Here is a 24,900-nt window from a genome sequence, read left to right on the forward strand (position 1 = left end):
GTTAGTGTCGAGTATGTAGGGGTAATTCTGTCTTTGTGCTTGTGTTTAGGTGCTAATGTGTAAGTTTATGTTAGATTTAATGTCCCCAACTTAAGTAGGGGCATATGTGACTTTTCCACATTATTTTAGTAATATAAAATACATCTGGCCGAATGGGAGAGTGAACTTTTTCTCTCATTCAAACCAGAATCTTTTCTCCTTGTTTCTCTTCTGCTCTTATCCTTTCTCTCTTTCTCTCCTCTCTTCTCTCTCTCTTCCTTGACTGTTATCGGTCTAACAGGCAGACCAAACACCAACATGGTATCAGAGATGAACTGAGCAAACCAGATCTGCCCAGAATTCTGTTGTCTGCGCACCCGGCCTAGGGTTTTCTCTTATTTTCTTTGCCATCAGCTAGAGATAAGGGACAGGGCTGAAAAGGAGTAATCGCCCTCTTCCCTTGGAGGTATCTATGCCTCCAGTTGTGGTGTTTGTGGTTGGTTGCTGCAGTTTCTAAGAAGCCCTCCCCTAATCGATGAAGAGAAGAGAGCTGATACGTGTGGTGCAGTGGGTGTCTTGTGTGGTCCATTTTTCGGTGATCAGGTAAGAGGTTTTATGCTTTTTTTTTGTGTGAATCGTGAGAAGTCTATTTCAGACAGTATAGTGGGATTTCAGATTGTAGTGTGCTAGGGTTTGTGCACCCTTCAGTGTGATTCTAGGGGGGGGGGGTTGTTCCTCCAACAATGTTGGGAAGTTTCAAGCAGTCATGGAGTTGGGTTTGTGGTGTAAAGAGTGCAATTTGCAGCAGTAGTAAGTGCTGAAATCAGTGTGTAGTGTGATCTAGTGTGCAGTTTGCCGAATTCAGCAATACCAGAATTCAGCAATGAGAGACAACAGTGATAGCAAGACTAGTGTGATGGTCCCTACTGACTACCTGAATGTTCAAATGACCTCCATTAAGCTGAATGGAGAAAATTATGTACCTTGGGCCATATCTGTAGAAGTCTTCTTAAGGCAAAGAAGAAGGTGAAGCACATAAGGGATGAAAAACCTTCCACCGGTTCTCCTGAGTATGATGATTGAGAGCAGGCAGATGCACAGATCATCACATGGTTATGGAATAGTATGGAACCCAAGATTAGTGTAAATTTCATGTTCCTTGATACTGCCAAAGAAGTGTGGGACCATGCAAAGAAGTTGTATTCGGGTCAAGACAACACAACCAAAGTATATCAGTTGTACCAAGAATACTTTAATCTACAACAGGGTAATCAGAGTCTTGAGGAGTACTATGCTTGTATGAGAAACATCCATAATGAATTGAATGTTTATCACCCCCTCACTTCTGATGTCAAAATTCAGCAACAACAGAGAGAACAATTTGATGTGACTCGGTTTTTGGTGGGGCTGAAATCTGAATATGAACCCGTGCGGGCTCCATATACTAGGAGGGTCAGCTCTCCCTTCCTTAGAAGAGGTGTTTGCTAGACTCAGGAGGATTTCCATTGGATCTACCGAGAACCCTAATATTTTCGATAGATCAGCCCTAGTAGTATCCAGAGGCCATGGTGTTAGAGGTGGAGCTCGGGGAGCTCAGTCTGGCCGTAGTGGTAGTAGTGGACCGGCATATGGCAGAGTGGCGGTAGTGGACCTACATATAACCATGGTGGTGGTCGTACTGGAGATCGAGATTCAGGGGGAGCTCGTGGCAGAGGACGCAGTTCGGGTCCAAGGAGGTGTACACATTGTGGTATGGATGGACATACCATCAATTATTGCTATGACTTGCATGGTCCACCTTCAACTCGGGCCAATCATGCCGTGACCAGTGACAGTAGCTTCAGACAGGAGAGCCATTTAGCCGATCAAGTACCTCCTACATCCACAGATGTTGCTAGGAAGGAGATGATGAGTATTCCCCATGATGAGTATGAGAGGTTAGTACAGGCCACATCTCAACAGAACACGGCTACTCTCGCACACTCAGATACGGCTTGTCTGGCATCTACACCCCATCCCTGGATTATTGATTCTGGAGCCTCCGATCACGACTGGAACTCCAGGTGTGTTTTCTTCCCTCTCTCATTGCCCAACATCACAATCTGTTACCCTTGCTAATGGTTCCACATCCTCCATTTGTGGTGTTGGTAATGTTGACCTGGACCCTATATCCCTATCCTCAATTTTGTATGTCCCTAAATTTCCTTTTAATCTTATGTTTGTTAGTAAGTTGACCAAGTCTCTTAATTGTTCCATTACCTTTTACCCCTCTTCGTGTGTTTTTTATGATCTCAAGACGGGGATGAAGATTGGTGGAGGGCATTAAGCTGGTGGATTGTATTATCTTGATGGTGGTGGAAGTACGTCAACAGCTCTCCAATCGTCCCTCTCTCCTCTCTAGTGGCAGTGTCGATTTGGTCGTCCTTCACTGAAAGTTTTGAAGTCTTTGGTTCCTTCATTGAGTCATCTTTCTATTTTGGATCGTGAGTCGTGTCAGTTGGGGAAACATCATCGTGTTCCCTTTAGTCCAAGAGTTGATAATCGTATATTGAGTCCTTTTTCTTTGGTTCATTCAGATGTTTGGGGTCCTTATAAAGTGATGTCATACAATGGATATAAATATTTTGTCATTTTCGTTGATGATTATTCAAGGATGACGTGGCTCTATTTAATGAAAGAAAGAAGTGAATTGTTTACCATTTTCCTAAAGTTTTATGCTGAGATTCTCAACCAATTTGGTGTTCACATTAAAATTTTTCGTTCTGATAATGGCCGTGAATACCTCTCTTCATCATTTCAAGACTACCTAGACCAACATGGCATTATCCATCAGACTTCATGTACCTACACCCCACAACAAAATAGGGTGGCTGAGAGAAAGAATCGTCACCTCTTGGAAACAGCTCGGTCCCTCATACATCACATGAATGTTCCCAAATCCGTTTGGAGTGATGCAGTGCTTACTTCCTGCTTCTTGGTTAATCGGATGCCCACGTCTATCCTTGATGGTTATTCTCCATTCACCACATTGTTTCCTACCTTGTCTCCGTTTACTCTCTCTCCTCGAGTTTTTGGATGTGTTTGTTTTGTTCATAATTTGGGGCCAGGAATGGACAAGTTAGATGCACGGTCTATTAAGTGCATCTTCCTTGGCTATTCCCGGACTCAAAAAGAGTATAAGCATTATCACCCTAGCTCTTGACGTTCCTTTGTATCTGTTGATGTTACTTCCTTTGAGTCTACTCCATTCTTCTTGGGGTCCAATGATGTTTCTTCCTCATAACCTCCTCCCCTTCCTCTTCCAGTTGTGGACTCTGTTCTCCTTGTTCCCGTAGTGACCAAGTCTTTGCCTCCGGTGCCACCACTTGTTGAACGACCACCAATCCATCATGTGTATACACATCGCCCACATGTACCGACACCTCCTCCAGCTTCATCATCGTCGACAGATCTGGCAGCTGTTACCACACCAGTCCCTACCCCAGTATTTGATCTTGATCTTCCCATTGCCTTGCGGAAAGGTAAGCGCAATTGTACCCTTCATCCTATTTCCAATTATGTTTCACTGACTCACCTTTCCACTTCCCATTGCCAATTTATCTCTTTGTTATCCTTTGTTGCCTCTCCAGGATGGTGTCGTGCGATGGAAGAAGAACTCTCAGCTCTGGCTCATAATCATACATGGGAACTCACCACTCTTCCTCCTGGTAAGCAGGTTGTTGGTTGTAAGTGGGTTTATACAATTAAGTACTTACCTGATAGTAGTGTAGAGAAGCTGAAAGCTAGATTGGTTGCCAAAGGGTATTCCCAAACCTATGGTATTGATGACACCGAGACTTTCTCTCCGGTTGCTAAGATTGGCTCAGTCTGCGTTGTGATTTCTCTTGTTGCGATGTATGATTGGCACGTCTATTAGCTTGATATCAAGAATGCCTTCTTGCATGGTTATTTGCTCGAGGAGGTCTACATGGAGCAACCACCAAGGTTTGTTGCTCAGGGGGAGGATGGTAAGGTGTGCCGGCTACTGAAGGCCATTTATGGGCTTAAATAGTCTCCCCGAGCATGGTTTGGTAGATTTAGTAAGGTGGTAAAGAAATAGCAAGGTCCAAGCATGGTATTATCTTGTGTCAAAGGAAATATGCTCTTGATTTGCTTGAAGAAATAGGTTTGTTAGGTGTTAAACCAGCTGAAACTCCTATGGAAACAAACACTAAGCTGAGTAGTGATATGGGTGAAGTGTTTGAAGACCCTGGCAGATACCGGCGGCTGGTAGGTAAACTGAACTACCTAACCATCACTCAGCCAGACATTTCATTCACAGTTAGTGTGGTAAGTCAGTTCATGCAAAACCCTCTGGTTCTACATTGGGATGTGGTTATAAGGATTGCGAGGTATTTAAAGGGCCTCCTGGTCGTGATTTGATATACAGAAGTGGTGGAAAACTTGAAATAGAAAGATATACTAATGCTGATTGGGCCAGCTCTGTATCTGATAGGAGATCTACCATAGGCTATTGCACTTTTCTTGGGGGTAATCTGGTGACATGGAAAAGCAAGAAGCAAACAATTGTGGTGAGAAGCAGTGTAGAGGCAGAATATAGAGCTATGGCACATACTACTTGTGAATTAGTGTGGCTAAGGAACCTTCTACAGGAGATGGGATACACTATTGATACTCCAATGAGGCTCTACTGTGACAATCAGGCTGCAGTTCACATTTCCTCTAATCCGGTGTTTCATGAGAGAACCAAACACATAGAGGTTGACTATCACTTTGTTAGAGAGAAGGTGTTGGGTGGAGTGATAGACACTGCATAAATCAACACAGGGAACCAGTGGGCAGATTTGTTTACTAAAGGGTTGAGTCAGGGGAGAGTGGACTACATATGTAACAAGATGGGATTATATGATATATACTCTATAGCTTGAGGGGGAGTGTTAGTGTTGAGTATGTAGGGGTAATTCTGTCTTTGCGCTTGTGTTTAGGTGCTGATGTGTAAGTTTTCGTTAGATTTAATGTCCCTAACTTAAGTAGGGGCATATGTGACTTTTCCACATTATTTTAGTAATATAAAATACATCTGACCGAATGGGAGAGAGAACTTTTTCTCTCATTCAAACCAGAATCTTTTCCCCTTATTTCTCTTATGCTCTTCTCCTTTCTCTCTTTCTCTCCTTTCTCTCTTTCTCTCTTCCTCGACTTATCAGTCTAACAGGCAGACCGAACACTAACAATTCCCTTCCAAACCCCCACACCATAAGATGAAACCACCTCCGTCGAATCGCACCCAAAATTAATAACCCCAAATTTACTCTCCATTACCCTTCTCCACAGGGCTTCTCCGTCAGACTGAAGCCTCCACCCCCACTTTCTCAATAATGCCTTGTTCATCACCCTCACCTTTCTAATGCCCAATCCCCCTTTTTTACCCTGAAACCCAATCCCATTTAACAAGATGGAATTTGTTTAATTTCTGAATTGAAGTTCCATAAAAACTCCTGAATCCTCCCAATCCCTTGCACTTTTTTTGCGACAAAGACCCCCCTGAACTTTGGCTGTTAGACAAAGACCCCCCTAACCGTTATGCCAGATAACAGAATGAATTATGTTACCAAAATGCCCATCTGAACTTTTTGTATTTTCTTTTTATAGTCCTTCTCTCTTAAATCCTAATCTAACCTAACTTCATGTTTTGCCTTCATCTTCTTGTTCTGCAAATTAGCAAGCGAATCAAACACCATCAACATCTTTTCATAAACCGTAAATCGTAGAAGCAAACCTGCAAATCTGCAAATCATAAATTGTTCTGTAAATCTGCAAATCACCCCCTCAAGTTGAAGTTATCGAAGCAAACCCATAAACTGCATCTCCCTTCTTATGAATCATAAATCAGACACCAGTAGTGGATTCTCAAAATTTACAAGTCAAATATTGTAAATCGTAAATCATTCTGCAAATCTGCAAATCACCCCCTCAAGTAGAAGTAATCGAAGCAAACCGATAAACTGCATCTCCTTCCTATGAAATTGTAAATCTTCATCTTCTTTGTATCCTATATTCCTATTATCGAACAGTTCGGAACTTTTCTTTACTTGGTTCCCAGGCTTTATTCTCTTTGTTCCTCTTTCTCTCTCTGTTTAGGTGTTCACCGGTTCTCTCAATGCTTTGATTGAAGGAGTCTTGACTCTTGTTCTGGAGAGGGACTCACAAGTATTCTCTCTTTCTCTGTCTCCCCCAGATCAATTTAAGTTTTTTTTTAATGGTTAATACCAAAAAAAAAATATACTGTTTTGACAAATCCGTAATTTACAGTACAAGGCTAGCCATGAATTGCTGAAAGCAGGGTTATTGGTCCCCCCCCCCCAAACAAAAAGTAAAAAAAGAAAAATCCAACTATACAATGCAGGTTTACCATGGATTGTACTTGAATCTTGAATATCCTTGATTGATTAATGTTTTAGCCATTTGAGCCCATCTTAATCCATTGTATATCATAATAATGAATGTCTTGATCCATGGCTTTTCATATTTTGAGTCATCCTAATGGATGAAACAGTGCCAGAAAAAATATGGGTGCCGGTTCAGATTGGTTGTTCTCTCCAATCAACAATGGTTGTTCCCTCCAATCAACAAGAAAACTTCTATATCATCTTTGTAAGTCGGATCATCTTCAATAGCTACTGTTTTGTTTCCTTCCTCTGTGATGAAGAAAAGAAGAGGGCTTTGCGTGGCGGGTGGGAGCAATGAGATGGCTTTGAGGAAAAGGGAGTAATACAGGAAGTCAACGAAGACAAGCTTGGTCTCACTGTGATGGAGGAGGATGGAGATGGTCTGGGCATCCAGGTGGGTATTTATGGTGTTGAGGATGGCACTGACCATGGGGACGGCGAAGTGGAGCTCGTACATGGCTGGGACATTCGAAACTACAATAGAGACCACATCTCCTCTCTTTTTGTTGAGCAAAGTGAGAGCTAAAGCAAGTTACAGGCACCAATAATGGGACCAGGTGTAGGAGATAGACAACAGAGTGTAAGGCAAATATAAAAATGATAATAAGTGCAAAATTGTTCGAATAATTATCAAAAGGGTAGTTTGGGGAATTAAAACTCTTGTAACAACGAAATGAGAATCTTTTCCAATGATAATTGACAGAATACTAACGAAGGGGGAACTTTGTCTAACAGCCAATGTTCAAGGGGTCTTTTTCGCAAAAGAAGTGCAGGGGGGTCTTTGTCACAGACCCCATAGTACAGAGGACGTCCATGTAATTTACCCTAAAAATAATGAGTTGTCATTGTCGTTAAGAGGAGAGCTCCTTTATTTTTGTCTTTTTGCACCCTTAATAGACACAGCACTTATTTGTTGGTCAGTTTATGTATCATGTGGACCGAAAGGTTCATATACTATGCTATGCAAATTCGTTGTCATATGTTCCACTTTCATCGGTGTTGGAGACTGTCACTGGCCATATGCAATAGATATAACCAATCATGAGTGATCACACTTTCAATCCCTGAAGGAAGTGTAACCTCATAGGTTTTTGGACTTCCGTTCAACTTATGGATGGATCATATCTGTGAGAAGATAGCAGCGGTATGCAGAGGAGTTCTGGAAGATGTTTGTACCGCTGATATCCATGTGGTGAAGATTAAAATTGCTGGTGCTAAACTGGATAGGATTCCCCGTTTGATTGATCTCTTTGCCAAAGGAAGACGGTGGAAGCTCTGGGTGGCATCAGAAGCTGAAGCGTTTCTGTTGTCCAGGGGGAGAGTGGTTGAAGATGATGCCAATTGGGTTAGTGGAATCCATGTGACACAAACAGGGGAAAAGGGAGAAGTTGAAAGGGTTGGTGACTTGGTGTTAAAAGTTTAATGCTTAACAATTTGTATTTTCAATTTTCAAAAAAAGGTGGTGATGGTGCTGATCTTGAGAAAGGGGAGATTGGAAAGGGAGGAAAAGAAGGCAAACAAATACTTCGGGAGAAAGAGGGTAATTTACAACTGATGGGCCTCTCATTATTAGCCCAACATGTGATTCTCTTGGGGAGCACATGGGTCCAAAAGAGGGAGATAAGCTGGGCAGGAAACAAATGGGCTTTGGGCAGGACTGTAATGGTGGACCCAGGAAAACTAAGTTACTTAGTTCTAGGCCAAAGGGTGGGCCCGCTAACGAAGGCACATTAGCCCAAGATTTTAAGAGGCTTTCTGGGGTCAAGCCGGTTGATGGATACAATATTTTTTTAGCCAAGTAGTTCAGTGTCTGGAGAAGTGTCAATAGAGAAGGAGGTTACAGGAGGCAGTTTGTGATGACGAGGTTTTGTCTGGAGAATGGAAAATTTTTTTGTTAAAAATAAGGACAATTCAATGACCTTAGAGAAGGTTGATATGGGTGAAAAGAGGTGTGCGGAAGAGAAGGGAGATGTTGAGCTGGATTTTGAAGTCAGTTTTCTTCAACAGAAAAAAAAAGGAGGGGGGGAGGATGGGAAAGACATTTTGGACGCCACTAATGGTAAGGGAGAAGTTTTGGAAAGGATTGATGGAGAGGATTGGGGTGAGCAAAGAGTGGTGACGGAAGAAGAGAATGATGGAGGGACTATTCTGACTTTGCCAGAAAGTAATGAAAGTAGAATTGCAGAAGGGGGGGGGGGGGGGGGGGGGGGAGCAGACAAGGAGATGAGGTGGATGAGATTGAAGAGGCAAAGAAAACGAGAGATGAGGAAGAGTGTTTGGGGAACAAAGGAGGAGAGGGGATAGAGGCTTAAAAGAGGAGAAAGTGTGGGGGAAGCAGAATCAGGGGACAACAGAGGAGAACAGAGAGGGGGGAGGAAAGTGAGTTTGAATCGATGATTGATGAGACCCATAAGGTAGAGAAGACTTCTGACATCAAGAAAGTGGTAAATAGGGGAGTGGAAGTCAGCAAAATTCTGGGTCTGTTTTTCCTAGGAAGGGAGGAGTTTGCAAGGGAAGCATTCAGGTCTGTGGATGAAAGGATCAGGGAGTAGCTCCAGTGGTTAACTGCAATGACGATAACTCTATAATTCAAGAGTTGGAAGCAGCTGCTGGAGGTTGTGGGGATGTAGCTAAGGAGCCAGAAGAAGAGTTTGAGGGGGTGGTGGTTTCAGAGAGGGGTCAGAAGTCCATGGGAAAGTCAGAAGAAACTGTGGGAACTCTGAATACAGTTAGAAGATTCAGACTTCAAAGGAATAAAAGAAATCAGTAGCAGATCCTAGTTTCTAAGGTTTTTGTGAGAATAAAGGATGTCAGTCATGGTTTCAAATGTCACGAAATTTCGCTAATGTCGCCCGACATATGTCGATGTCAAGGCTCACCAACATGAAAATGGATGGTAATATAAAAATTTCATTATTTCGGTCAACATTTCCTTATAATTCAGAAATGTCGACCAAATCGGTCCAAATAACGAAAAACAAAAAGAAAACAGTTTTTCCTATTATGTCGATAGGATGTCAACTAATGTACATTAATAATATAATATATTAGTATATTATATTAATATAATACAGTATATTAATATAAATTATTCCATTAATAATTTCTATTTAATATTTCAAATAAAATATATAAAAAATAATTAACAAAAAAAAAATAAAAGAATAAATTAATTACTTTATAATATAAAACATAAAATATTTTTCAAGTAATAAAATATTAACTAGTTAGTATTTTTAAAATATTTATTAAAATCAGAAAATGTTTATTAAATTTTATAATAAATCATACTCTAAATTTAATATAAAAATGAGAATAAATTTATTAAATTTTATACCAAATCAAAATTTATTATCAATTTAGTATTAAAAATCATAAAAAATTCATTAAATTTTATAAGAAATCAGAATTTATCATAATCTTAATAGTTAATACTACAAAAATGAGAATCAGTTTATTAAATTTATAATAAAACATTATGTATTATAACTTTAATATTTAAAAATCAGAATAAATGTATTTCTATTTATTAGTGTGAAATAAATATATTGAAATTTATAATAAATCAGAATTAAAAATAAGAAAAGAAAATATCGGATAACCTTGTAAAAACATCAAAATGCATAATAAATCAGTAAATCGTCATTTACTAATTTGTTATTGATCTTAGTTTCTTAGCTTTATATAATGGTTGGGAATAAGATAATAGTCTAGAAATATGTATTAGTGCTTCTTTTATCATTTTACAAAATATCATTGCATATTTCCACATATTTCATAATATTTCCACAATGTCTCTAATTTTTACAATATTTCCCCTCGACATTTCCAACATATGTCCTATATTTTGGTAAGCGACATTTCCATCAACATCGACATTTTAAACCTTGATGTCTGTTTGGTGTTGGGCCTAACAAGCTTGTCAAAAAATCCAAAAGATCAATCAGAAGACAACAAGAGGGTTGCATTCAAAAAACTGAGAAGAAAAGTTAATGTGTTGGAGTCCCATTATGGGGGCAGGGTGCTTTTCTTGGGTATCTTGTGGGTGTCAGAGTTTGCTTTGGTTGTTTTGGGTTCTATTTTGTTTTTTATCTTCGTTTTTCTTTCGTTGTTTTAATGAGGGGTTTTCATTAGTTCATTTTATCTTTAGTTGGTTTGGTATTGTTTGCTTGGGACCTTTGGGTTTTGTCAGCCTCCTTTGGGTTGTCTCTTTGGTCTGGTCTTTTCTTTCGGGTGATTGCTTATCACCTTCCATGTACCTTCTTTTTTGTTTCAATAATTGTTTTCTTTTATCTTCAAAAAAAAAAATTAATTCCATCCCTATCAACTTCCATTTTAAGAAAAATGGAATAAGTCTAAAAGGCATGTCCCCACACGAAACATCATGCAAAACATAATCATTAATTCTCTCCCTCAACATCAATCTTAAAGGAAGTGACCTTGTTGAAACCTTCAGCAACCTCTTGCATTCTCTTCCTTACGCTTTCACACAACTCCCCACAACCTCATTGAAGTTCAAACCAATAATGTTTCTCCCATGTGTTGTTGCAACTTGCAACCACTCTCCACCACAAATGATCGCTTACCATCCAAAAACACCAAAGCTATTTCTAGAATGGACTTTGTAATGAATGTAAATGGAATTTGGGCACAAGATGATGCCTCCATCTTCTTTTGGTTTGCAGAACAAGTTCCAGTCAACTCCGAAGAATTTTTGTCATTTAAAAGGAATGTTTTTTTTCTCTGGAACATCCACTCCATGAGCCATTTAAACAGGATTTATAAATAGAGGTTTCACACTCCATTCGAGCAGAAGACATAGTGCAGTAGTTGTATTTTAAAAAGATAGGTTTTCAAAATTTATCACAGTGATTGGAGAAATATGGGCAATAACTCTTTTAGTGGCTGTAGGATCTCAAAGAGTTTATCAAATTTGATGATTTCACAGGGAAGTGGACATCCGACTTCTTTTTCCTATGATTTGATGTATAGCCTATATATTTGTTTTGCACATGCATCTTACCTCATAATAATGCAGATTTTTATGTATGGGGTCCACCCTTTTCTTTCAATATGATTATAATAATCCTTAATTGTCAAAAATCAAAATAATTGAAAAGCAAAAAAGGAGCATCAGGCGAAGTGATCTTGAAGAGCGGAAACAGCATGAGTGCTCTGAGGAAGAAGATGCCACTATGCCGGTGATACCGATTCAGACTATACAGTGAGCTTGGGGAGCATTGCTCTGAGCAGAACGAGAACCGTTTTTTATGAAGATAGTTTGGGTACAGAGGTGCTTTTTCAAGAGAACAAGGAAGAAGATGATTCTAAAAAAGTTGAAGAAGACAATATGAATGGATTGGATCGTCTGACCAGAGCTGAGGTTCAGGTGATGCCTGCACTCGCAAGGGAAGTCAGTCCAGTAGTTCAGGAAAAACAGGATACGAGGCCGGTAAGGAAAAATCCTAACACTTTGGTCTGTAATGTAATACCGGAAGAAGGGAAGCACAGGAAGAATAGTTCAATTGCTAAAGCTGACAGGGTATTGACTCCTACTATAAACTCTCTAAAGCAAGATCAATCACAGGGAACAGATTAAGGCCTCTCTCCTTATGCGCATCCCCCTCCCTTGATTGATGGCCCATTGGTTCCCAACAACACAGGTATGGATGTCCTTTCAGTTTTGGTTATTAATGTGCCTTCTATGCTTGTAACAGATACTCCAGCATCCTGAGCGGAAGTTTTAGTCGAGGGAAAGAGGAGAGAACGGCAATTCTGAGAGTGAACTGAGGGGAAGAAGTGGCCCCTAGAGAGAGAAAGGAGGAGGAATTAGAGAGAATATGGGAGATGATTTGTGCGTTGTTGGAGGAATACAAAGAGAAGGAGGAGGAACTAGATCAAAGGGAGAGAGCAGAAATTTCTCAAGAGAAGGAATTCTATAGAAGTTCCAAGTTGGGGGGAGGGGTAGCTGAAGCTAATGCATCATCCAGGAAGATCGAGGGTAACAATAAAAGGAAAAAGAAAAAGAGACCAGAAGTGGAGAGATTGATTTCAGATATTGAGGGTGACATTGAATTTAGTGGGAGAGGGGAAAGAAGAAAGATTCTACAGTAAAAGAAAGAGAGAAACCGGACATAGTGTTGATACAGGAAACCAAGTTGGCAAAAATGGATAAAAGGTGAGTCAGAAGTGTATGGAGATCAAAAGGAGTTTGTTGAACCTCGGCCCCTTCTTGGGGTGCCTCTGGAGGTTTGGTAACATTATGGAGGGAGGATATTGTAGAATCAGTGGACGAGCTAATAGGGAGATTCTCTGTGTCTTTAAAGGTCAGAAATGTGAGGGATGGATTTACCTGGGTTCTAACCAATGTCTATGGGCCAAACACGTATAGAGAGAGAAATGAGATGTGGGAAGAATTGTATGGAATACGAAGCTAATGGGAGGGTCCTTGGTGTCTTGGGGGGTACTTTAATGTAATTAGGTTCTATATAGAATCTAACAACCTCCAGAGGACAGTTACTACCAGTATGAGAAAGTTTAATGAATTTATTAGTAATTGTGGTCTAAAGGATTTACCTCTCTTACAAGCCAACTTTACTTGGTCTCCTTTCCAAGAAAACCCTTTGTTCGAAAATAGATTCCTCTTTAATGAAGAGTGGGAGAGTCATTGAAGGAACATGATGGCTAGAGCATTACCCAGAGTCACTTCCGATCACTGCCCTATCCAGTCAAGCCCTGAAACATTAGCCTCTGGTCCACGGCCTTTTAGATTTGAGAATATGCGGCTAATTCACCCGGATTTTGTGCATTTGATTAGGGAGTGATGGAGAGAAGATTTAAGAGGGGTGAGGTGGAAGGGAGTGAGATTCCACAAAAAGCTAAAAAGGTTGAGATCCAAAATCAAGGAGTGGAACAGGGAACAATTTGGAAGAATAGAGGAGCAAAAAAGTAACTCGTTGTCTAGGATCGAGGAATTAAATTCCAAAGAAGCCCAAAGAATGATGAGCAAAAAAGAAAGGGTGTTGAGAAGGAACTTAAAGAAGGATTTGGAAGAAGTCCTTCTGAGAGAGGAAATTTCTTGGAGGCAAAAGTCAAGACATAAATGGATTAAAGAAGGGGATGGGAACACAAAATTTTTCCATGCGTTGGCTAATGGGAGGAGAAGAAAAAAATTTTGTGGCTAAGTTAGAGGTGAATGGGGAGGAACTAACAAATCAAGATGAGATAGCAAGGTTGTTTGTGGATCATTTCAAATCGATCTATAGGAAACCCTTGAATGATAGGCCAACATTGGAAGATTTGGAGTGGACCAGGATATCTGAAGAACAAGTAAACTGGTTAGAAAGGGATTTTAGTGAAGAAGAGATCAGACAGGTAGTGTTTTCAATGGATAGATCCAAAGCTCCTGGTCCAGATGGCTTCACAATGGCTTTTTATCATGACTGTTGGGATGTGATTAAAGAAGACCTTGTTGGGTTGTTTCAGGAATTTGCAGATAAAAAAAGGTAAGTCCTGGAGTTAATGCAACCTTCTTAGCCCTAATCCCAAAGAAGATAGATGCAAAGGACCCTAAGGATTTTAGGTCGATCAGTCCTGTGACTAGCATCTATAAAATTTTGGCTAAAGCGTTGCCTCTGAGAATCCGAGTAGTACTACCATCCATCATTAGTCAAGCACAAGGTGCATTCGTGCAAGGAAGGCGAATAACAGATCAGATATTAATAGCAAATGAGTGTGTGGATGACATGCGAAAGTCGAGGAATCAAGGTTTTGCGTGTAAGTTAGATTTAGAGAAGGCTTATGATCTTGTGGATTGGAGCTTTTTACTAGAGATCCCTGGGTGTTGTGGCTTCGGAGATAGATGGTGCAATTGGGTAAAGGGTTGTATTAGTTCTTGCCATTAATCAGTCTTGGTTAATGGGTTGGTCAAAGACTTTTTTCCCAGCTTGTAGAGGCCTTAGACAAGGTTACCCACTCTCCCTGTTCCTTTTCACCTTAGTTGCAAATGTTTTCAGTAGATTAATCTCTAAGGCAGATAGGGAAGAGGAAGTGAGTGGTTGGAGGATAGGAAGGAACAATGTCCGAGTAACCCATCTACAGTCTGCTAACGATATCATAATATTTTATGAAAGAGGTGGCGGGCAAAAAGTGAGGAACCTTAGAGCATTGTTACAACATTATGAGAAGGTCTCCAAATTGAAGATAAACCTGGATAAGAGTTGTGTGGTCGGTGTCAATATGAATGAGGGATTATTCAATCTGTGGCAAATTGTCTAGGTTGTCCCATTTCTTCTTGGCCCTTGCAATATAGGTCTCCCTCTAGGGGCTAAACCAAGAGAGAATGGTTTTTGGAACCCAGTTTTGGAAAATTTTGAGAAAAGATTAACAGCTTGGAAAAGAAACTATATCTCTATAGAGGGTAGAGCGACTTTATTGAGAGCAACCCTAGCAAACCTACCGGTTTATTTCTTATCCATTTTTAGGATACCTAATAGGGAGGCTAAGAAGCTAGAGAGATTAATGAGAAATTTTCTTTGGGAGCTAGGGAGGAAAAGAAAGATCATTTAATTAATTGGGAAATAGCTTGTAGGAGAAAAGATGAAGGTGGACTAGGGTTAGGTAGGTTAACTCTCAAGAATAAAGCCCTCTTGAAAATGGTTGTGGAGGTGGCCTAGAGAAAGGGAGAGGTTGTGGCACGAAGTGATAGCTAGAATACATGGAAGACTGGAAAATGGATGGGATGCGGGTGTATCAAGACAAGCAAGCAACGTTGACATCTCCTTGGAAAGCAATCCAAAGTATCCTCCCTCAATTTCTCAACTTTGTCAGGTATAATGTCAATTCTGGTAACCTTATTTTATTTTGGGAAGACACTTGAGAGGGGACTGCTGCTCTAAAGGACCAATTCTCGTCTCTCTATTCTATTTCCCTTTACAAGGAAAAAATTATCTCTCATTTTCTCCCATCTCCTATATCACCCTCATCCTTAACTTGGGATTTTGGCTTTCGGAGAGGTTTGAGGGATGTTGAACTTAACAGTGTCTCAGATCTGTTGTCTCTTCTTGGCAATGTCTTTTTGGACCCTCTTAGTATGGATGTGAGATTATGGTCCCCCAATCCAAAAGGTTTCTTCTCTTGTGCTTCCTTTTTTAAGTCCCGTTCCTCTTCCCTGAGTCAGTGGGGTTTTTCAACCAAGGAGATTTGGTTTAGACTTGTTCCACCTAAAATTGTTATTTTCTGCTGGGAGGTGTTTAATAGAAAGATTAATACCTTGGACTACTTGCAGAAGAAAAGGCCTTTCATGTGTTTATCCCCTAACTGGTGTGAACTTTGCAGGGCTAATGGTGAGGATTGCCCCCACCTACTTGTATCTTGTTCCTTTTCTAGACCTATTTGGAGTTGGATTTTTTCTTTGTTTGGGTACGGGTGGAATTTGTCCACAGACTTCAAGTCATCCTTCTTTTTTTTGTGTGGCCTACAAAAAAAGGAAAAATGATGTGGAGATGTATTATAGCAGCCGCATTGTGGACAATCTAGGAAGAAAGGAATGCAAGGATATTCAAGGAAAAGGAAAGAAGCATTCAGGCTGTTGAGGATTGTATCTTAACTAGGGCATGCGAAGAAACAAGCAACGGCTTTCGCGCCATTCCGTTGCTTGCATTCATTGGTTGAGAACTATGGACCTCTTTCATACTTTTTCCTTTGATGATATTTGAAGAAATTGGATAGTGGTGGCTAGCAGCCATACAAGGAAGGACAGAGATTCTGCAGTGTGGACCCCTCTGCCTGAAGGATGGGTGAAGCTGAACTTTGATGGCAACAGCCAAGGAAACCCAGGCCCATCGGGAATAGGAGGGGTGCTGAGAGATACGGAGAGCAATATATTAGCCTTGTTTTCAGGCCCTATGGGAATAGGAGACTCTAATAGATCTGAGATTTTAGCAGCGGTACAAGGTATTCAGATTGCAGAACAATTAGGAGTTCAGCATTTGGTAGTTGAAGGAGACTTTCAAATTGTTGTGGGATGGCTGACAGATCCAGCTTCAGCCATGTGGCGACACAAAAACTTATTAAGGAAAGTCACCTGGCTTACAAGAAATATAACTGTTACCTTTCGTTGGGTGGGAAGACACCTTAGCGGATGGTTTAGCTAAGCGGGGGGCTACAAGGGAACATTTATTTTGGGCTGCTTTATAATTGTATTTATGGCTAATTCTGCTTTTTATTTTGATGTAATACTACCCTGAAGAGGTAACAGCTCGTGCCTCTTTTGGGTTCCCTGTACTGCCTTTTTCTGAATTAATAAATTATATTCATTCATAAATAAAAAAATCATGCTTTTTGGTTAGTAATGAAATTATATTCCTACCTTTCTCAAAAAAAAATTAACAATTTCGTATCACACAGCTTAGAATATTAACAACTTTATAAAAAAGTGCATCTAATCAGCTGACGAACAATCGGAACACTATTTATATTTGGAAATTTGTCAGAGTTTACTTACTGCAATTGAACCTGAAGCAGATGCTTGCTTTGAAAACCTTTCTTCATCTAGAAAATGGGATGGGATGTCCTTCTCTGAAAATAATTAGGGATTTCAATATATTTGCAGAAGAAAAGTAGAAAAAGGCAACCAATTAAATGATAGAACTTGAGAACACTGCTTAAAATTTAAAAGTCACACTAGCAAGGATAAACTTATAAAGCAGGTATTTTTAGTCATACAATAGTTACAAAGATTAGCACATAGAACAAAAGACACCTTGCAAGAATGGCACTGAAACCTCTCCTCCACCAACTCTCAAGACATTCTCCTTCAAATCAATTATGCACTGTACAAAGCCGCTTTATTAGAAATCATTATAAGATTTCGTCATAAATCACAAAGCAAGAATAAAAAAGGATGCTACCTGATGCTTACGGAGCATATCAAGCCCAAAAAGAAATTCCATGTTGGGAGAATCAAGTACCATGAAAGAACAAGGATAAAATATATTTCCAATCTATACAAAGAAAAGAAAAGAATCAATAAAGCATAATTTAACACAGCATTGAGCAAATAATTATACTTTAAAATGTCAAACCTATGTAACTGAAATGACAGACAGCTGCTGTCCAATGTTTTACCACCAGTAGTCAAAAGGAGCAAAAAACAACTGGTGCTGTCAACCAGTAGCCATGCCAAGCTCAATGGAGTGATTAGGTCATAAAGTGGGCCTGAACTCTGTTCAGCATATAGTTATAACCAAGCCTAAGCCTAAAGTGGAATTCGAATTTTTATTTATCAGTAAAAAGGTTCATTTCATTAATTCCAATAGAAGCATATTAGCATAATTACATAGTATTTCTATTACAAGTGAGTTCAGTCCCGCTAACAGTTTGAAAGGAACTCCAATTACAAACCTACCTAAAAGAGTTGTTCCCTAGGCACCACTTGTTTATCCAGCATGTCAGCCATCCCGTTTGCTGTTCTCTTTATCCATCTGAATGTTGCCCCCAAATCCTTTGCTATGTTCCTAAGATCACTTATAATATGCCTGTGGATCCTCCCAGGTTGTTGTCATTCATCCAAGTTATTACCAGTTTTGAATCCCCCTCTACCTACATATGTTGATAACCATGTTGTTTTGCAATCTTCATACCTTGACAGGAATTCAATTTAGCAAAAAGATAATGAAACCAGTTTTGTGTCCCCCATTCCCAAAGACACCCCCAAATCCTTTGCTATGAAATGGAATTTGATTGAGAAAAAAGATAATGAAACCAGCCTAAGAAGGCTGAGCTCTCAGTTGAATATGTATAATAAAAGGTCCATATTATGTACATTTGGGAGGCATTCATCAATATGTATGATTTTGTTTTTCAAAACAGAAACAATTGATGCATCGGTAAAATCATACTTTTTTTGCTGAGGTGGCAGTTGTTCTTGTTTTCATAAACAAAATCAAACATATTAGCAAACACCCCCTTATTTGATGGATAACTGAATTTCATTAGTAAAGAGAGAACCACCTTTACATAGTTGCCAAGCATCCCTTAGATTAGATAGCTGAGAAGGCCACCTCTCAAAGAAGTATTATATACCATCAGACCATCTGCTACATCCTCATTTCCTATCAGCCAAAATAATTTGATCTTGATTTACTCCTTGTTTTTCCAACCAATCAGCCATCCCATTTGCTGTTCTTTGAACCCATGTTACATTGATAACCCATTCCCCATTTAGCTCTTTTATCTCCTTCATGGCATTCCCATATTGCCATGGGATCAGCTGCTCTCCTTTAGCCATCTTGTTACCACTTTTGAGTCCACGCCACCTTAATATTTCTACTGTTGAGGGCTAAACATTTCTATAGTTTTTTTTTTGTTTTTTTGATAGATTTTTTAATATTTCTAAAGTTGAAAATCTTTTTAATAACAAGCACCGAAAGAACTGAAAAAACATAAAATCAGAGGACAAAATGGTCTATTTCCTCTCTCCTTTCTCACCCTCAGTTCCATCACTGCCACAACCTTGAATATTCCCCTTCTAACCACATCTATTTTAAATGCACAATGACTTCTCATGGCAGAAACTCCCTATCTAAGGAAACTTTCTATTTTCCTAGCAGCAGTCTGATGAGACCTGAGCTACCCAAAATACAACCCCAGGCCCATCTCGCTATGCTCTTGGCTACGGGCTGGTGGCAGCTGATTGGGCTCCCCAAACACGTCTAAATACTGATCCAAAATAGCCTAGAGGTCTGATAATTCCCCTAGACTGGGCTGCCACCCTGGGTCTGAATCTGAACTAAGTAATGGGTTGGTGAGCTCTGGGCCCAAACACACCTTCAGTACAGCCCTTGTACCTTCAAGCTTTTGAGATGAAAATCCAAGCCAAGATGGCATGACTTGCCATCCAGCTCAAAGTCCATAGTCATTGGGCCCAATTACACAGCAGAGGACCCAATTGGTGCAACCATTACACCCCCAACACAACATTAGCCCCACTCAAAACCAAGGGGAGATTTGTAAACTGGATTTGGAAAAGGCTTATGATTTGGTGGATTGGTCTTTCTTGATGGAGGTGATGACCAATTTTGGTTTTGGGGATAATTGGTGCAGATGGGTCTTGGGTTGTATCAGGAACTGCCATTACTCCATACTGGTAAATGGGACAGTGGTCGATTTCTTCCCAGCCTTGAGAGGGATTAGGCAAGGAGACCCCCTCTCTCCCTTTTTATTTACTTTGGTAGCTGAAGTTCTGGGGAGACTAATTTATAGAGCAGATTCCAAGGGCTTAATCAGAGGTTGGAGAGTTGGGAGGGAGCTTATGCCACTCACACATTTGCAATTTGCAGATGACACCATACTCTTTTGTGAAGTAGGGAACACTAACAAGATTAGAAATTTGAAGCTCACTATACGACTTTTTGAGCAAATGTCAAACCTTAAGGTGAATTTTGAGAAGAGTTGTATAGTTGGGGTAAATATGGGCGAGGGGGAGATCTCTGAGGCTGCAGACATCTTAGAATGTGCAATAGCAAATTGGCCCCTTAATTACCTCGGTTTGCCATTGGGTGATAACCCTCAGAAAGGTGAGTTTTAGGTTCCGGTTGTGAAGAGGTTTGAAAAGAAATTAGCAACTTTGAAGAAAAATTATTTGTCTCTTGGAGGGAGAACCACTCTAATCAAGTGTACTTTAGCTAACCTTCCTATTTACTTTTTGTCAATCTTCAAGATTCCAATAAAGGTGGCTAGTAGATTAGAAAAACTAATGAGAGACTTTCTCTGGGAGCTGGAAGGGGGGGGGGGGGGAGAGAGAGAGAGAGAGAGAAGAAGCACCATAGGGTGGGGTGGGAGATGGTTTGTAGGAGTAAGAGGGAGGGAGGTTTGGGTATCGGGAACATAAGGAATAGGAACTTGGCTCTTCTGGGGAAATGGATTTGGAGGTTCTCATTGGAGAAGGGCAAACTTTGGGTGAAGACGGTGGGAAGTATTCATGGGGTTGCAACAAATGGATGGGACTCTAGGATTCTGGCAAGGAGTACAAGAGCATCTCCTTAGAAAGCTATTCTACCTTTGTTTTCTTCATGGATCATGTATGACCTGCACTCAAGCAATCTCATTAACTTTTGGGAACATGTTTGGATTTGGAGACTCCACCCTAAAAGATCAATTCCCAAGCCTTTTTGCCCTTTCCACTTTTAAAAATAGGCCGGTTTCTTCATTCATTGTTCCTTCTAATTCTATTTCTGGGGTCGACTGGAACTTGGGCCTGTGAAGAGATATCAGGGACACAGAGCTTGATGATATCTCATCATTGTTATCCATTCTTGAAGGGGTATTCCTAGAGCCAACAAAGGCAGATAGTAGAATTTGGACTCTCACCCCCTTTGGTTCTTTCACTTGTGCCTCTTTCTTTAGTGCTCTCACACATTCTTCTTCTTCTTGCTTGTCTTTCCCTATTAAAGAGGTGCGGTGTCATCCTATACCGCCTAAGGTTGGGAGTTTCTGTTGGGAAGCCTTTCTGGAAAGAGTTAACATAGCAGATTTACTTCAAAGAAAAAGACCCAATAGTTGTTTTTGTCCTCACTGGTGTGTCCTCTATAAAGCTGATGGTGAGTTTGGGTATCACTTACTAATTTGCCAAGATGCCTCAATGCAGTATTTCTGCAAAGGTCATCATAGAAGTTTTCTAGATTCCCTCTTTTGAAGTTCATAAATCCACCTTTCACTATGGGACCAATTAATTTGACAAGATGCTCAGGTTCTGGTTTTTTAGACGTACAATCTCACCATAGGACCAATCTCAAGCATGTTGGACATAGATGGACCCAAGGCAAGAATTTTCTTAATAAACATCGAAAATCTAGCTCAGTTCTGCTAGTAGGCAACTCTAATAGTAATAATAAATTTCCACAATGGGAAAACATTAAAAGTAAACTCCTATAATGAGATGCAAACATAAATGTGAAAATGCACAAACAAACAGACAGACAAAGATCCTCAGACCAAAAAAAAAAGGAAAAAAGACATGCTGAACCATGAATTAGTTAACAGATAACCTTGATTGGTGCCACATGTATCCGTCCCAGTATTTCAGACTGGCCTACTCCATGAGCAACACCCTTATAACGTCGATCCAAGAGTCGCAACAATCTGATAAAGAAAAATGTCATCAACAGAGAGGAAAAGGGATAATCATATTGTGGTTACAAAGGATAATCTTGTATGGGGATATCCAGGGCCCAGTGCTGGGTTCTAAACTGATAGTGTTTATGGTTTCTTTAGATCTGGGGTTGAATAGCTAAATTCTTTCTCTTTGTGCCCTGCTCATTATTTTTTTGGCAGGCAGGAATTACTTTATTAAAAAGACACAGTACTGCTAGCATAAGAATAGATGGACTAGCACCTTCCAACTACACTGAATTTTTATGTGACATGTTTTACGGTATATCTGAGATGCATGTGTTTATCCCAGCCTCAATTTTCAAACCTGGCAGATAAACACATGCATCTTCAATTTTTTCATGCCTTCCTTTTGATGCAGATCCTTTAGTGCATGTTACATACGTACAAACAAATTTAACCATCGGTACAAGGCAAGAAACCCCTTCTTATAAATGCAAAAGAATAGGGTGGGTAGCAGGTGCTTGTCCAACTCAAAGGAAGTCTCAGCTTATCCTATTTGCATAGCATTCTTTATTAGACATTAATATTTGATTGATTTTTTTTTATGAATGACATCAATATTTGATTGTTACCGATAATAAGTTTGACTTTTTCTTCCTTCAAAAAACCCAAAACATACCCACAACGCTCAGCACAGCTTTTAGATATTATTGTTGATTGTGCTCCACTATCCACAAATGCCTGGAATGGAAGAAAGTGGATGATGATAAATTTAAATCCTCTTCACCTAAAACGAATGGATGAATGAGAAAAAGCACATGAAAGAGGTCATGCCATCCAAATAATGAGTCTACTGATGGAAAATTTTGACATGGACCATACTAAACTTTCCTAACAAGCAAATTTCATTGAATTATCAATGCGATGAGGCAATGATCGTTCTTTACCTTGCTAGTCAATGTGATGACTAGTTGGTGCCTAGGCACTGACTAGTCAATGAAAAAAGATATTTTCTAAATTTATCATATTGATGCAATCAAATAAATAAGTTAATATATACTACAAAAATGCAACAAAAGAATAATATTGATTTTTTATAGATGAATAATATGGAAATTTTAGTTCATGATCTTCCTATTGAAAACATAAAAAGTTAGGCTGAAAAAACTAGGATAGGGAATTACAGCATTTTTTCCAAAGAAAGAGTGCAGCCTTGACTATCAGATGTGCCTTTTGCTTGTAGCAAATCCACACCAGCACATCACTAATTCCTCCACTGCATCCTTTTATTTTATGCCATTTTGCATCCCATCATCCAATTGTGTTCCATCACAAATATTTAAAGCAACAGTATGAATATAAGTGTTGAAAGAGCATTACTTTGGGTGTATATGGGCAGCAGGGTAGTTAAGTGTTTTTTATCTTAGAATAAGACACTCTAGTCCACTGTTTTCATAACTAAGGGCATAGTTGTAATTCTGCACCAATTTAAATATTAAAATAGTGGACACTCAAGTCTACTCTAGTCCACTGTTTTCCAATCATAGACTAATCCCCACTCCCCATTTATCCAAAAATAAGGACACTCTAGTCCACTGTTTGCATGGTTGTTTAAGTCTTAAATGTGCAACTATACTTCTTCTAACAATCCATCATTAACAAATTCAAAATTTTGTAATTTTCCTGATTCTTAGATTCTCTAAATATCTTGGGAAGTTCATCAAAATATCCCAAAAATTCCCATATTTCTGCATGATGAAACATCCATTGATATTGAAATTGCAAACCACGAGATCAACCATGCCAAATTATAAGATATTATTCCTGATTGCTACCTTCAGAGGTATGCCATTGACCTCCATGTCCACATACAACATCACCTGGAAACAAATTCAAATTAAATATAAATTTGAAAAAAAATAAGGAAAGTGAAAACACACATATAGTGTGTACAAAATAAAATATAAACACATACCACCCTTGCAAAAGCTTCAGGATTGTATTCTAGTGCAGCTGCCCAGTTCTCATCAATACCTTTCTGTACTCATAGGTATGCATAGCAAGAATCAAAAAGCAAAACAAGGAACAAAATTTTATTATCGACTTTGTTAAAACATCAAATCCACTTTAGTACTTATTTTGGACAATGTTTAAAATATATTTAAGATATCAAAATCCTCATCTCTGGAATCTGCACCAAGAAGACAACCCACTTTAGTACAACGGGAAAGACCAGAGACTGGTAAACTGAAACTTAATGGAGAGGTGGAAATTTGCAAGCTGGTAGAGAGAGAGGTGTCAGTTCGGAAATCCCTAGGCCTGTTCTTCTGGGGAGGGGAAGATTTTGCCAGGAAAGCTTTCAAGCAGTTTGAGAAAGTGAGAAGGGAGGAGAAAAACATAAGACGGGAAAGAATTGGGAAGAATAGAGGTTGGGGCGAAGAAAGGCTGAGGAGTAGGTGCTGGGTGAAGACATGTGAGGGATCGAAGCTCAATCTTTTTAAGGTAACGAGGAAGAATGGGTAAGAATGAGGGTGAGAAAGGATCAATAGTAGCAGAAAAGCAAGGATAGGGTAGAGTTGCTTCCCTTCTTCTATTTGCTGGGTCCTTTGGAATGAAAGAACAGAAGTTTGCTCGAAGTTAAGGCTAAGATAATGAGGTGCTTGCGACTCTGGTCGGAACCAAGGTTCAAAGTATCAGAAACACAAGGTGCATCAGAAAGGCAATTTTATAAGACGTATCAAGATACGCTTTGGATACACATAGATACAGACGAAAAATCAAGATACACATAAATATGTTAGGAAATTCAAATATATCCTAAAAAATATATTAGTAACAATAATTACAAGTTTTAAATGATTATAAATAAGTCATTTAAATGTAAAAATCCATAATTTAATGGTTTATATAGTGTGAGATATTGGGATACAATTAGTAACTGTTGAATAATGATGGAATAAATAAAATGTGAGAAAACAAAAAAAAAAAAACTAAAATATGAGAGTGTATACATCAATTTTCAAATAACCAATATAAATGTTATGTGTATACATCAATTTATCTTAATATTTATTAGTATATAAACTTTAATAATTAATTCTAGCATTTATTAATAAATATCCACTAAGAAAAGAGAAAAATTACTTAAAAATAATAATGCATACAACCATAACAAACAAATGGGCGTGGCCTAGTGGTGACTTACGGTTGTTAAAACCAGGTGACTAAGGTTTGAATCTTGCCATTGTTTAAATTTCGTAGTTTTTATACTAACAAAACAAAATTAATGAGAATTGATCATCAATTAGCAGAATTAATAAGAGAATTTGAATTAGGCGCTAAAATTCAAATTTAAATT

At 39.2% G+C, this 24,900-nt stretch overlaps 1 protein-coding gene across 2 annotated transcripts in view; it reads right to left on the minus strand.

Moving 5' to 3' along the window:
* The window catches only part of DDI1 (ubiquitin family protein), a 56,299-nt gene that overhangs the window by 3,247 nt on the left and 28,152 nt on the right, over positions 1 to 24,900 (minus strand). For both annotated transcript variants that reach the window (XM_088963847.1, XM_088963846.1), the window contains exons 7-13: positions 23,518 to 23,580; positions 23,378 to 23,422; positions 22,222 to 22,283; positions 21,476 to 21,569; positions 17,339 to 17,431; positions 17,191 to 17,260; positions 16,933 to 17,006 (exon numbers count right to left, since the gene is read on the minus strand). In XM_088963847.1, coding sequence (XP_088819973.1) covers positions 16,933 to 17,006; positions 17,191 to 17,260; positions 17,339 to 17,431; positions 21,476 to 21,569; positions 22,222 to 22,283; positions 23,378 to 23,422; positions 23,518 to 23,580 — 501 coding nt within the window. The remainder of the gene's footprint in view (positions 1 to 16,932; positions 17,007 to 17,190; positions 17,261 to 17,338; positions 17,432 to 21,475; positions 21,570 to 22,221; positions 22,284 to 23,377; positions 23,423 to 23,517; positions 23,581 to 24,900) is intronic.

Source organism: Nelumbo lutea, chromosome 1 (assembly GCF_056320005.1).
Source record: "Nelumbo lutea isolate HS-2025 chromosome 1, American lotus-T2T, whole genome shotgun sequence".
In the NCBI taxonomy this organism is placed as follows: Eukaryota; Viridiplantae; Streptophyta; class Magnoliopsida; order Proteales; family Nelumbonaceae; genus Nelumbo; species Nelumbo lutea.